A 14,516-nucleotide genomic window follows, 5' to 3' on the forward strand; every position below is an offset into this window, starting at 1 on the left:
CACCCTCAACATAATCACATTTATTTTATGTTTATTGTGCAGTTTATTCCTATCATCCATTGTATTTATTAAGTAGTTGTGTTAGTTATTCTTGTTTATCTTTTGTTAATAAAATATATTTTATTACAATTGTGTCTTTTCCTTGTGCTGATAATACAGAAGAGGCTCTACAAGTTAGAAATCTAACCAATCTTTCAGATAAATCAGCTGACCAACTCTCCCCACTTTACATTAATTCTAAATGACTGGACAGCCTTGACTAGTGTCCCAAACTTAGAGGGGGGAAAGGGGTCATCTGATGTACTCATAATAACCACACCTTAAGTGACGTGTGATCCAAAAATCACAATGTCAATGGTGACGTGAGTACCAATCACTACTTTACTTAGTTGCCTTGGATGGCCGAAAGTAAAAAATCACGACAAGTACAGTCCCTGACAAAAGTCTTGTCGCTTGTGTACAAATTGACCTAAAGTGCCGCTGAAATATATTTCTAATCAAGATTTTTTTACAAGAAATGGCTCATTTTAATCCCACCAGCTTTTGTGATAATGTTACAGTGAAAAACTAAACTTTCAAAAAGTATTCTAATATTCACAGCTTGGTAAAGCCCATTAAGTCAATTTTTGCAAAGACATAAGTGTTGTCACCTTGTCATATGAGCTTCACCTGTGACTAATAATGGATCAATTAGGTCTCAAGTGTGTATAAAAAGAACCCCAGTACGCTAGACCTTCACATCAACTGCAACTAGACCACTGCAAACATGCCTAAGATTCACGCTGAGACTAAAGTTTTGATTATCAAGAGGCTGAAGACCAGATCCACTGCTGATGTGGCAGACACCTTCAATGTGTCTCAGCATCAAGTACAGAGGATAAAAAAAAAGATTTGAAGAGACTGGAGACGTTTTTGACAAGCCCAGGTCGGGCAGACCCCGCAAGACAACTGCTCAAGAGGACCGTTTGTTGGCTCGAAAATCCAAGGCCAGCCCATTTTCCACTGCAGCAGAGCTCCACGAGACCTGGTCACCTGAAGTCCCTGTGTCAACCAGAACAGTTTGTGGGATTCTGTCTCGAAATGGCCTCCATGGTCGAATCAGTGCCCAGAAGCCAGCACTAAACAAAAGACAATTGAAAAACCGTGTGGCATTTGCCAAGGCCCACAGCCTGCTAAAAGGATGGACGCAGGAAAAGTGGCAGAAGGTGGATTTTTCAGATTAATCTTCTGTTGAATTACACCAGTCGCCGCAAATATTGCAGGAGACCTACTGGTGCCCGAATGGATCCGAGATTCACCCAGAAAACAGTGAAGTTTGGTGGTGGAAAAATCATGGTCTGGGGTTATATCCAGTATGGGTGTGTGCGAGAGATCTGCAGGGTGGAAGGCAACATCAATAGTCTAAAATACCAAGAAATCTTAGCTACCTCTTATATTCCCAACCATAAAAAAGGCCAAATTCTGCAGCAGGACGGTGCTCCATTGCATACTTCCATCTCCACATCAAAGTTCCTCAGGCGAAGAAGATCAAGATGCTCCAGGATTGGCCAGCCCAGTCACCAGACATGAACATCATTGAGCATATGTGGGGTAGGATGAAAGAGGACGCATGGAAGACGAAACCAAAGAATATTGATGAATGCAAGACTGCTTTCTTAGCTATTCCTGATGACTTCATCAATAAATTGTATGAATCCTTGCCAAACCGCATGGATGCAGTCCTTCAAGCTCATGGAAGTCATACAAGATATTAAATTTGGATCTCACAGCACCACAACTTAATTTGCTGACATATTTTTGTATTTGCAGTAAATTTGTTCCATTTCTGTATAGGTGACAAAACTTTTGTCTTGCCAAAATTTGACCTTTCTGTCTTGATTAAATGATAAATATTTTTTTCTGTGAAAATTATTTATTTCAGGGCATTAAACATCATTTGGGAGGGTTTTAGCTTTTCTTATGAGCTATTTCTAACACCAATGAATTAATTAAAAGTCAGGTTAATATCAGGTATTTCTAGAAAATAGATAAGCGACAAGACTTTTGTCAGGGACTGTATATGCCAATGCATTAAGAATCTGTTGGCTTGTTTTCCAAAAAGAAACAATATTATTTTTCTTCCTCCATTGGCAGATATTTTAGCTGGTATTAAGCAGAAACTCACTTCATTTTGATTTTTCCCCTCAGAAAATGTTACTTATCTAGTAAATTAATCTTGATGTAAGATTTTTTTTTTGTTGATATTTGGACTGGAAACAAGAAAAATACTAAATAAGAAGAGGATTGTTTGCAGTGGTTTAGTCAAATCATTTCATCATTTAAAATAAGGCCTTTGTAATGTGCCTTTGTTGACTACATTCTAAATAAATTACAACAAAATATATTTCCTTGGTCATGTGTCTTAGCTCTCAGTCACATACCTAAAGCTGATTCATTATGCAGATCATTATGCGAGTCTTTTGTTCTCTCAGGTGTAATTTCCAGCATTATTCATGAGAATTCACATCCCTTCACATATGGCCTTTGTAAAGAAAAAGTGTCTTATAAAATGTAAATCAATATATTTTTTTACAGGAATAAGAAGGCACAATGATTCTCACATCAGTTTGAAGAAAAAACCCTAGAAAACATAACCCATTAGTCTAAAGTCTTGTGGGCCTTAATTTTTATTTTATTTTTGTAAACCATGCATAAACATTATTCTCTCAAAAATACGACATTTATGTACATGCATGTTGGTCACATATTACGGTAGCCCAGTTTGTGCTGAATACAGTATAATAACACTTTTGCCATTATGTTTATAAGCAATTGAAAACAACACAAATGTCAGAGCATGTCAAAGCTTCTAAAGGTCCCCAAAATAGCTCAGACTCCTGATAGACCTGTGGCCTACATGAGAAAGAAAGAAAGAAAGAAAGAAAGAAAGAAAGAAAGAAAGAAAGAAAGAAAGAAAGAAAGAAAGAAAGAAAGAAAAAGAAAGAAAGAAAGAAAGAAAGAAAGAAAGAAAGAAAGAAAGAGCTAAAAATGAAAATCAACACTTCCTGTGAAGAGCTGCATTTCACTAAATTCACCTCTCATATTACTAATGAAGAAGAAGAGATTTGGTGTGTGCAAGACACAACAATGTGACAATGGCTCAGAAAAGCTGGATAAGCAATTCAGTTTCTACTTTAGGTTAATCTTAGTTCCCAGAACATCCACAAGATAGATGAAAATGCTAATGCTGTAAAAGGAGGGCAGACATGAAAAAAGTGTTTATTTTGTAGCACTTCACTTTAATTTTGCACCTATTTTTACCCGTATATGAGCCAGTGGCTCCTTAAAGGTTTTTTTTGTTGTTGTTGTTGTGTTTTTTTGTCTGGAGCCGTGTTTGACATTTTTGTGCAAACTTGTGATTTTTGTCAGTTCAAGTGAAATACTTGATCTGTGGCGCACTGTGTGAGCGCTTCAGATGTCAGAGTGAATTTTGTCCACACGTTTTGATCTTTGCTGTTGTAATGCATTGTGAAGCCAGAATGTGTATCCATAGACAGAAACATACACGTGTAATTTTCAACAAACCATAATATAGATGAGGCGTCAAATTTGAAATAAACAGCTGTGCAAGTGCGTGCCCGAGCCATGGGTGGAGAAGGGTACGATTTGATTTTTTTTTTACAGAGAACCATTACATCCCTAGTACGTATCTGAGCTCTGAACTCACCGGTGACGTGTCCACACGTGTCTCTGATGTGGTCTGACCCACACACTTGTACAGACGTCTACAGACGATGTTTTGTAGGATGGCTCGAGCCTCAGACAGCTCCGGTGCAGACGAGTACAGAATCTGTTCAAAGATTTGATCTAAAAACAAACATATTATTTAATGACATGAATATATACCCCCATTTCATCATGTGACCGAACTGACACCAGTTCAGGGTTATCCTTCTGGCATGGGCCATCCTCTACCTGTGAGTTTGCTGTAGGCCTCCATGTCTTCTATAGCCGAAGAGATTGTAAATATCCTGCCAGAAGAGCCCTGGATTCGGATGTGAGGATCAGCCTTTACAAAGGCCTCCGTTATCCTGACACAAAAACAGCCAATGTCAGAACACTGATATCAACCTGGAAGCCAGGAAAATTATAAATGTGTTGTTAGACGATGCTAATACACACATGGTCTCGATGATGACGACCACTTTGTGCTGATACGCCCGGCGATGGAGGAGGTTACGAGTGTGAAACATGTCATAGAGATTGCCAACTTCCTGCAAATAGTAAATCAAAACATGAAATCAGAAAGTTTCTTTATTTAGTTTAAATTCGGCTTGACACAGGAACACTTGATCACACACCTCTCAAACCCCTGTCAATTATTCACTATTGTGAATTATCACTAAATATTGGGTCAGTATTTCTCTTGTGGCCCATACATTGTGAAAAAAAAGTGAAGAATCTATTTGTCTTGGTAAATAAGTTTTTTTTGGTAAATTATCTATATGTGTATAAGTTCAACTTAAAAATCACATGCACTAAAATCAATGAATACACACTTCTAAGAACCCAAAACGTACCTTGTCTCTGGTGCAAATGTGCTTTTTTCCGCTCACTTCACACACTCGTGCAAATTTCAGGAAGCGATGATAGTCAAAGTTATTCTGGATTCCCAAATGATAACAATCCCTGTCCATAAGAACACACATTCATCTGAATTAAGATTAGAAAACCATCATCATCATCAACCTGCAGCGATTCCTCTTACCTAGCAAAATAATCCCACTTGTCCACGTCAATCCCATTTCTTTTGTTTGCTACGATCTCGTACAGGAATGATTTCTCCATCGGTCTGCCCTTATATGGCCACTGCAGAGTTGAAAGAAACACAAGCAGCCAATTACCTCCAGTTCAGTTCTGTAAGACAGAGCTGCATATGTCTGGTCAGTAAAATTAACACAGAGCTGCATGAATAATCATTAAAAGATCGCAATCTCAATTCAAACACCCAATTAATCGCCTTTCGATTCTATTTTGACAAGTATGATCACATCGAACATTGAGATCTGCGTTCTGACCCAGAGAGAGCAGCTGTCATGTGTGGACATGAAACAGTATCATAAACAGTACCGGTATATCTTTTCAACCACACAGTATCATTATTTCTGATTTGCAATCATTCAAATGATTACGCAAGTACTAGGATAAACGTTTATAGTTTGGACATAAACATAGATGTCTACGGTAAAGATCTCACATAAACAGTAAATTTGGAAGATTTACAATTAAGATTGTATCAAAGTCAAATTTACAGTCAAATTTTTATGATCTTGAATTTGCTCTGAGCAGCAACAAAACAAGATCTAAGATGATATGAATTTGATAAACATCAAACAATGCTTTATAGTAAGATGTAATACAATATACGGTGGCTATGAAAAGTCTACACACCCATGTTAAAGAAGCTGGTATTTTGTTGAAAAAAAATATTATATCAGAACTTTTGCACCTTTCATATAAAACAACATATGAATGCCAATGAAAACCACAGTGACACATTTACTTGGAACAACTAACTTCATAAGTGTACACGCCCATGAACCAATACTTCACTGAAGTATGCTTTGATTTATTACAGCACTCTGTTTGGGCAGGAGTCTATCAGCTTGGCACATCTTGACTTGGCAATATTTTCCCAAGCTTCTTTGCAAAAACATTCCTGGACTGTTTCCCAGTCTGTCAATTGCTGCATTGGAGAGAGAGCTGATGAACACAGACTGACTGAATGACACTTTAAGCAGAACATCTCAAATGGATTGCTGAAATGCAGGTTACTTGTTTATTGGGGTTTTCAGATCATCCGCTCACGAAAGAGAGCTTGCGTGCATATGGTTGCCAGATTGGGAATGTTTAGGTAAACCACCGGATAGTATATGTGTTCTTTTCACAGAAAAGCTCTGAAATTTGGCAACCACAAGCATGAACGCTCTTATTTCCCTCAGACAAAACCAAAACCAGTGGTTTTTGTTCAAGTTTTTATTTTTAAAACTACATTTTAGACTCATCTTTTTTCGATAGCGTTAGTCACAATGTAGGCTACGCACACTGTAAAAAATTGTGTCGTAAAATAACGGTAATCTACTGGCAGCTGTGGTTGCCAGCAATGTACAGTTAATTTACAGCCCTCTACTGTTTATATACAGCTCTCATTTTTTACAGTATTTTACCGTAATAATACCATGAAAGATAACTTTTCATTTGGAAAACTGATTGCTTCAAACAGTTCTCATTTTAAAACTAGTATTTATAGGTGTTTGTATCGTAAAACTTCATTTGAGTCATTTCACACGTGTAAGGTGTAGTAGTAAAATGATTTAGAAACATGACTTTAACTTCACTTTTTGCGGTTCATTGAGCAACACACGTATGTGATAAATTACTCAACAAACGGCTCATAACTGCATCAGCAAACACAGTCACTGCCGTTAAAGAAAGCATCAGGCAGCATATCATCAATGTTTCTCTGCTCATCCTGGACTGAAGCACAGGCTCTACTCTTCAGCACAACGGTAACCCACAAAACTAATGAATTCAACTCAAAGATCTCTTCTATATCATCTTGTGCAACACCACATAAACACAGGTCATTTTAATATTTACTCTCCTTATCAGTTACTGACTTTGCACAACTTTTTTCTAATAACTTGCACTAATATTTCAGTGAAAATATCTTGATTCATCTGATAAATTTGACTGTTATGTTTTACAGTATATTACTGTTTTTCCTTGATTTAACGGTAATCTACTGGCAGCTCTGGTTGCCAGTAAAGTGCTGTTTTTTTACAGAACTTTTCCGTAAATTAATTTACAGTTTCTTACTGTCTTTAACCCTTTTAACCCCACAGCAAAATCTTCAGTTTTAAATGAACACTGAAGAGTGTACACACTACAGAGTGTTAGAGTAATTGAAGCATTGTTGAAGTTCATGAGATAATTAAGAGATTAATTAAGTGATAACTGAGAACACCTGTTAACAAGAATCACTGAAGGACAGAGAAACACAAGAACTACAACTGACTTCAGCCACAGCTTTAGATTAAATCAACTGAAGATAAAAGAAGACATTAAAGATCTGAAGATCTCAGCAGAGGATTGAACAACTCCACAAACATTATTACCAGCTTCACACATTACTAACCAGACTGACTTTATTTATGTCAGACGTCTACAGAAGCTCTTATTGAGAATCAACAGATCTTTAGGTGTTGATGTTTAATTGAAAATATTTGGTCACCATTATCGTGATCAGTGTTTGCTTCAGTTGGGCTCTTGGCCCTTGACTTTGTAATAATAATCTTTCTTTGTCTGCTATAACTGTGTGTTTCTTAAACACATTTATTGTAGCAAAAAAGCCAAGAAAAAAACATGGTCAGAAATTATCGGCTATGTTTTGCTATAATTGTAATAGGATGTTTAGTTTGTTAATCTTGTCCAGTGTTTCTTCCCCAAACAAACCCATTCTTTTAAAAACGCATACATTTACTCTTATTTTATGTTATTAAACTGGGACACTTCTGAAATTATCAACCACTGATTAGGAATTAGTTATAATTTATAAAGTCATGATTTCAAAAATTAGTTTGCTCTCTGCTGTCATTTAGACTCGCATAGAGATGAAGAATCAGCACATGAATCTCAACAATGGTGACAATCAAAAAAAAAAACGAACAGATCAACTCTGAACATCACAAAACACTACTCAAAGTCAACACAACAACAGCAGCAAAAATAAACGCAAATAATAAGAATTAAAGAAAATAACCAGGCTATTCAGCAGCATAATTTATTCGTGCCGCAATGCATGCTGGGAGTTTTGAGTGTCACCATGGCTGAGATTCATACGCCGATTCTTGATGTCTATGTGAGTCAGATTGATTCAGATGTTTTGACCACAGGCTGTTCCCATGCTCTTCAAATTATCTGGTTGTTGCAACAATGATGTTATAAAATTGTAGGGTTCAAGTTTTGCAAAAAATTAAGCGTGAACTATATGTTTATAGATAAGACTAGTAAATTATTAGTGAATTAAACTATTATTAAATAGTCAACCTAACCAACTCATGGTTTTTTTTCAGCTTTGCCTGCTATAACACATGTATTGAAAACACACCGTTACAGCAGCGAGAGAAAAACGTCTCGGGTTACTATTGTAACCCTTGTTCCCTGAGAGGGAACGAGACACTGCGTCGTCGAGTGACGACACTCTGGGAACGCCCCCAGCGTGACGGCTCTGAAGTATGAATGAAATCAGCCACCAATCCGATTGGTGCAACGTCGTGACGTAACCGGCGACGGCGTACACGGAAGCTATAAGAAGGCGCCGCCCCAAACAACAGACAGCCTTTGCGATGAAGCGAGCGCTCTACGTGTAGGTGTGGCGACGAGACGCAGTGTCTCGTTCCCTCTCAGGGAACAAGGGTTACAATAGTAACCCGAGACGTTCCCTATATCGAGGGAACTCAACACTGCGTCGTCGAGTGACGACACTCTGGGAACGTCAATACCCACTATGCCACACCGAGACACGCCCATCCTGGTGTGAAGCTGGAGCCCAGGCACACTCAGGACGCAAGCACTCTAGCACCCGGCGTAGCCGGGAGGTCCAGCTTATAAAATCTTATAAAGGTGTGTGGATTAGCCCAACCCGCCGCCTCACATATCTCAATAAGTGAGGCTCCCGAAAGGAGGGCCACCGAGGAGGCCAAGCCCCTCGAAGAGTGAGCCCTCACGGCCATGGGTGAAGGCATATTGCGCACCCGATAAGCCGTGGCTATCGCCTGCACGATCCAGTTACTAATAGTCTGTCTCGCCGCAGGCAACCCTTTCTTAGGGGGGCCAAAGCACACCAGAAGCTGGTCCGATTTCCTCCATTGAGCCGACCTGTCTAGATAGATCCTCAATGCCCTAACCGGGCAGAGCAGGTGCAGCCTAGCTTCCTCTGCCGTCGCGTGAGGCGGAGGATGAAAAGCCTGAAGAAATACTGACCCCATCCCTGAAGATGGGACCTTGGGCACGTAACCCGGTCTGGGATGCAAGATAGCTTTCACCCCGCCCGGGGCAAACTCCAAGCAAGTAGGCGTGACCGCCAATGCCTGGAGGTCCCCCACTCTCCTCAGAGAAGTGATGGCGAGGAGAAATGCTACCTTCAGGGTCAGATTTCTCGCCTCAGCCGACTCCAACGGTTCGAAGGGGGCCTCAGCCAACCCTTCCAGAACCACTGCCAGGTCCCAAGCCGGGACTCTGGGATGAGCCGCAGGCCTCAATCTCCTAGCCCCACGGAGAAAACGCACAACCAAGTGGTGTCTACCCAAAGGGCCCCCTTCCAAAGGCGAGTGGAAAGCCCCTATGGCTGCCACATACACCTTCAGAGTGGATGGGGTCAAACCAGCGGAGAAACGGTCTTGGAGGAACTCCAGTACTGAAGTGACTGCGCAGTCAACTGGGTCCACCCCCCTTTCTCTACACCAGCTAGTGAAGACATTCCACTTTAGGCTATACAGTTTCCTCGTAGAGGGAGCCCTAGAGCTGAGAATGGTCTCAACGACCTCTTGTGGCAGACCCTCCTCTAGGTACTGTGCCCCCTCAGAGGCCAGACCCAGAGGTTCCACAACTCTGGCCTGGGGTGGAAAATCACACCCCCTGCCTGAGACAGCAAGTCCCTCCTCAGAGGGACCTGCCACGGGGTTCCGTCTAGAAGTGCCACAATGTCGGAGAACCAAGCTCGGGACGGCCACCGGGGTGCCACTAATAGGAGGCTGACGCCCTCCCGGCGGACTCGCTCTAGAACTCCCGGGAGCAGAACGATCGGGGGAAATGCGTACAGACGCTGCCTCGGCCACGTCTGTGTCATGGCATCCAGCCCCAACGGGGCCGGAGGCCTGAGGCTGAACCACAGTGGGCAGTGGGTCGTTTCTACGGAAGCAAACAGATCCACTTCCACTGGGCCGAACCTCTTGCACATGGCCTCCACCACCTCTGGGTGGAGCCGCCACTCCCCGGGCCTCAGCCCCTGCCTCGACAGGACATCTGCTCCCTGGTTCTGGTCCCCTGGGACATACATCGCTCTGAGAGACGACAGTTTCCCCTGGGACCACAGGAGGATCTGAAGCGCCAACCTGCATAGTGGGCGTGACCTCAGACCCCCCTGGTGATTGAGATACGATACCACCGACGTATTGTCGGATCGTATCAGGACATGGTGGCCGTGAAGGTCTGGGAGAAAGCTCCTCAAAGCTTTGTAAACCGCCAACATTTCCAAGCAATTTATGTGCCAGGAGGAATGCTGGGGTCCCCATGAACCCCTCATGAACCGGCCTTCCATGACCGCGCCCCAGCCCGTGAGGGAGGCGTCTGTTGAAAGGATCTTCCTGCAACATAACGCTCCTAACACAGGCCCTTGGGACAGGAACCTCGGATCCTTCCATATAACGAGGGAACGAAGGCATCTGCGCGTTACCCTGATCATACGGAAAGGTTTTCCCCTCGAGGAAAACCCCTTGGTTCCTAGCCACCACTGGAGGGGCCTCATGTATAGCAGACCCAACGGAATTACGTTGGATGCTGCTGCCATGAGTCCCAGCAGTCTCTGAAACTGCTTCACAGTGCGGCTGTGGCCTAGCTTCACCCCTGAGACCTCCGCCAGTATAGAACCCACCCGTGCGGGAGACATGCTCGCCCGCATCGAGGTTGAGTCCCATACCACCCCGAGGAACGTGGTCCTCTGGGCGGGTATCAACACGCTCTTGGCCGTGTTCAGTCTCAGCCCCAAGCACCTGAGATGGGCTAAAACGACATCTCGATGCCGAATCGCCATCTCGCGCGACTTTGCCATAATGAGCCAGTCGTCGATGTAATTCAGCACACAGATGCCCTGCAGCCTCATAGGGGCCAGAGCTGCATCCATGCACTTCGTGAAGGTGCGAGGGGAAAGAGCTAGACCGAAAGGAAGCACCCGATATTGGTACGCTTCGCCCCCGAAAGCGAACCTCAGGAACTTCCTGTGGGCAGGAAGGATGGAGACATGAAAATATGCGTCCTTTAGATCTATCGTGACGAACCAGTCCTCGAACTGGATCAGATTCACGATCATTTGAATTGTGAGCATCTTGAACCTGAATCTCCTCAGAGACCGATTCAAGTACCTCAGATCTAATATTGGACGTAAGCCTCCACCCTTTTTGGGAACAATGAAATAACGGCTGTAAAAGCCCGACTCCCTGTCTGGCGGAGGGATTTTCTCTATCGCCCCCTTGACCAGCAGAGACTGCACTTCTTGTTCCATAACCTGCCTCTGGGCCGGGGGGACCACAGTCCAGACCACCCTGCTGAACTTCGGTGGTGGAACTCTGAACTGCAATCTGTACCCCCTTCCCACTGTACTCAGGACCCAAGCAGAAATATTCGGGAGGCACATCCATGCGCCGATATATTCTACTAGGGGAACCAGCCTCTCGAGGCTGGTCTCTGGTACCCACACAGACGGCTCGGTGTGCGCACACATTCGCTGCCCCGCCGCAGGTCGATTTCGAGGCGGCTGGGACGGCGCACGTACGCGGGAAACCGATGAGGCCCGAAGCGTTGTTAACGGCGGGAACACAACATCGATTTCCCCAGAGCTGCGGGCTCGGAACGACCTCGGTCGTCCGCCCCCGGGAGGGCCAGCTCTGAGCGATCCTGCCGCAGCTAGGACCGCTTGCCAGAAGCCTTCTTCGCCTGAAGGACTTCCCTCAAGTCGCCCTTCGGCTTAGAAGACTTCTGGCGAGAACGTCGCCTCCTTTGCCAGGCTCCCTCGGGAGGGGCGCGGGAAGCGACGCTCTCCTTTTGCGCCTGTCTGTGGGCGCTGGTGGAGGGCCGGGACTGGCCACCAGAGACCTCCCTGCTGGCTACAGGAGGCCCCTGGCGGCGAGGGAGATACTGCCGGAAAGCCGCCGACTGTTTCCTCACCTCCTGGAATCTCTCGACAACGCTATTGACTGCGTCGCCGAAGAGACCCACAGGAGCTATCGGGGAATCCAGAAGGAAGGATTTCTCCTTCTCCTTCATCCCCGACAGGTTTAACCACAGGTGCCTCTCCACGCACACCATGCCAGCCATAGAGCGGCCGATAGCATGGGCCGTCTCTTTGGTGACGCGGAGAGACAAGTCGGTAGCTTTCCGCAGCTCTGTAATATCGTCCGGAGACGGACCCTCTCCCTCATCTAGCTCTTTGAGGAGCTCAGCTTGGTATGCCTGCAGTACCGCCATGGTGTGCAGGCAACTACCAGCTCTACCGGCCGCTCGATATGCCCTGCCCACCAGGGACGACGTGTCCCTGCATGGCTTGGTGGGCAGGACAGGGGCTTTCAGGGACGCTGCTGCCTCGGGAGACAGATAGCTCGCTAACGCCTCCTCGACGCGAGGCAGCGTCCCATAACCAGCCTCAGCCGCGCCCACGACACACCCGAAGTCGAGAACTGGGGGTGTCGATAGGCGCGACGAGTATGGTTCTCCCCATGACTTGCACAACTCGTTATGCAAATCCGGGAAAAACGGCAAGCCCCTGCGTGGCGGCTGAGCACGCTTTTTGAAGAAGCGTCCATCCAACCTGCTCACAGGCTGGACTTCCACCTCTTCCTGTGGCCAGTCGATACTGAGTTTGGCCACAGCACGTGTCAGCACGTCCACCAGCTCTTCTTGAGCGGGAGAGTGAAGAGGTGAATTCACCTGCACTCCGCCCGCCTCCAGGCTGAACTGATCTGATCCCTCGGAATCAGACAGCATCAGCACTGGGTTATCAACCTCGTGGGAAGAAGCCGCAGCGCGGGCTTCCTCACGAGGCGGAAGAGCGTCTGAATCATCGGACGAGGATTGGGAAGATGCCTCAGCATGCCCGCCTCCCGTCGCGAGATCCAGTTGTGAGCCCCAGGATCTACGCCGCCGCGCTGCCTCAACAGACGCGGGACCAGACCCACGGGGCTCGCGAGCCTGACCGCCTTCGGTGAAGACGGCCAGCCGTGAGCGCAGCACCCGGAGCGGCAGCCTCTCACACTCGCTGCAGGCGGCACCCTCAAGCGCCGCCTGAGCGTGCTGCGCTCCGAGACACTGCACACACAGCTGGTGTGTGTGCGAGCCCGTGATAAAGCGCGGGCACGGATGAACACACCTTCTAAATTGCTCGCTTGCCATGCTTATTCGAAAAAGGGACTGATATTCAGACAGACAACAGTAAATAGACAAACAATATTCACACAGAGCGCCTCGCTGAAGAGCAAAGACTGTCTGTTGTTTGGGGCGGCGCCTTCTTATAGCTTCCGTGTACGCCGTCGCCGGTTACGTCACGACGTTGCACCAATCGGATTGGTGGCTGATTTCATTCATACTTCAGAGCCGTCACGCTGGGGGCGTTCCCAGAGTGTCGTCACTCGACGACGCAGTGTTGAGTTCCCTCGATATAGGGAACTAATGTTATTATGTCAATGTTCAAGAGCCCAACTAAAGCAAACACTGATCATCATAATGGTAACGTCAGAAGAAACAATCAAACATCATCTGATAATTCTCAATAAGAGCTTCTGTAGACGTCTGACAGAAATAAAGTCAGTCTGGTTAGTAATGTGTGAAGCTGGTAATGCGGTTTGTGGAGTTGTTTAATCCTCTGATGAGATCTTCAGAGATTTAATGTCTTCTTTTATCTTCAGTTGATGAAATCATGTTTCTCTTTCCTTCAGTGATAACAGCAGGTGTTCATCAGTGTCTGAATTCACTCTCTTCTTTCCTCTCTCTCTGTTGAGTGGTCTATATCAGTGAACTAGTGTAGGGAATGGTGAATAAGGGAAGAGGGAGTGATTTTGAACACAGCCTTTGAGTGTCGACTTTAAGCGTGTTAATTCACAGTATATTACTGTTGGCTATTTTCTCAAAAATGACAAATATTACCCAGAATGCATTGTTTTCTACAGTATATTACTGTTTTAATGGAAAACAGCATTTTACTGTGAAAATGTGGCCGTTTTTTTACAGCATTTTTTTACAGTGCAGTGACTGTGATATACTCTGAAATACAAGCATGAAAAAACATCATACTTCAGTTCTCAAAAATATATATGTATATTTTTACAAAATGAATAACCTTGTCAAATGACTGTCGTTTTAACTTACAGTATATGGTGGAGAAGGTAACGTTATCTTCAGTTTAAGACGCTGAGCGCAGCTTGCTTGAAATGGGCCGCACAAACGACCGATCTTGAATTAAATTGTTGTGGTATCCGATTATAAACATCAACCATGACTGTTGACATTTTTTATCTGTGGGAAGGGTAGAAAAGTCCTCACGTCCCCTGCACAGCCTGAAAATAACATTTGTGTCATGAGAGCTGCCATTTTGCTATCCTCGCGTGACGATTGTTTACCTGCAGTTTACCTTCGGCTCTGTCAGTTCCGCCTGACAATGAACATGTTTGGACAGATGCAAATGTTGGGGGCGTGCATATAAATGATCC

The 14,516-nt window shown here is 44.7% G+C and overlaps 1 protein-coding gene across 1 annotated transcript in view; it reads right to left on the reverse strand.

Annotated features, from left to right (window-relative positions):
* Positions 1-14,516, reverse strand: part of samhd1 (SAM domain and HD domain 1) — a 69,807-nt gene that overhangs the window by 54,726 nt on the left and 565 nt on the right. Inside the window, exons 2-6 of the mRNA XM_067446986.1 lie at positions 4,748-4,848; positions 4,560-4,668; positions 4,162-4,253; positions 3,955-4,070; positions 3,707-3,846 (exon numbers count right to left, since the gene is read on the reverse strand). Coding sequence (XP_067303087.1) covers positions 3,707-3,846; positions 3,955-4,070; positions 4,162-4,253; positions 4,560-4,668; positions 4,748-4,848 — 558 coding nt within the window. The remainder of the gene's footprint in view (positions 1-3,706; positions 3,847-3,954; positions 4,071-4,161; positions 4,254-4,559; positions 4,669-4,747; positions 4,849-14,516) is intronic.

Source organism: Pseudorasbora parva, chromosome 6 (genome assembly GCF_024679245.1).
Source record: "Pseudorasbora parva isolate DD20220531a chromosome 6, ASM2467924v1, whole genome shotgun sequence".
Lineage (NCBI taxonomy): Eukaryota > Metazoa > Chordata > Actinopteri > Cypriniformes > Gobionidae > Pseudorasbora > Pseudorasbora parva.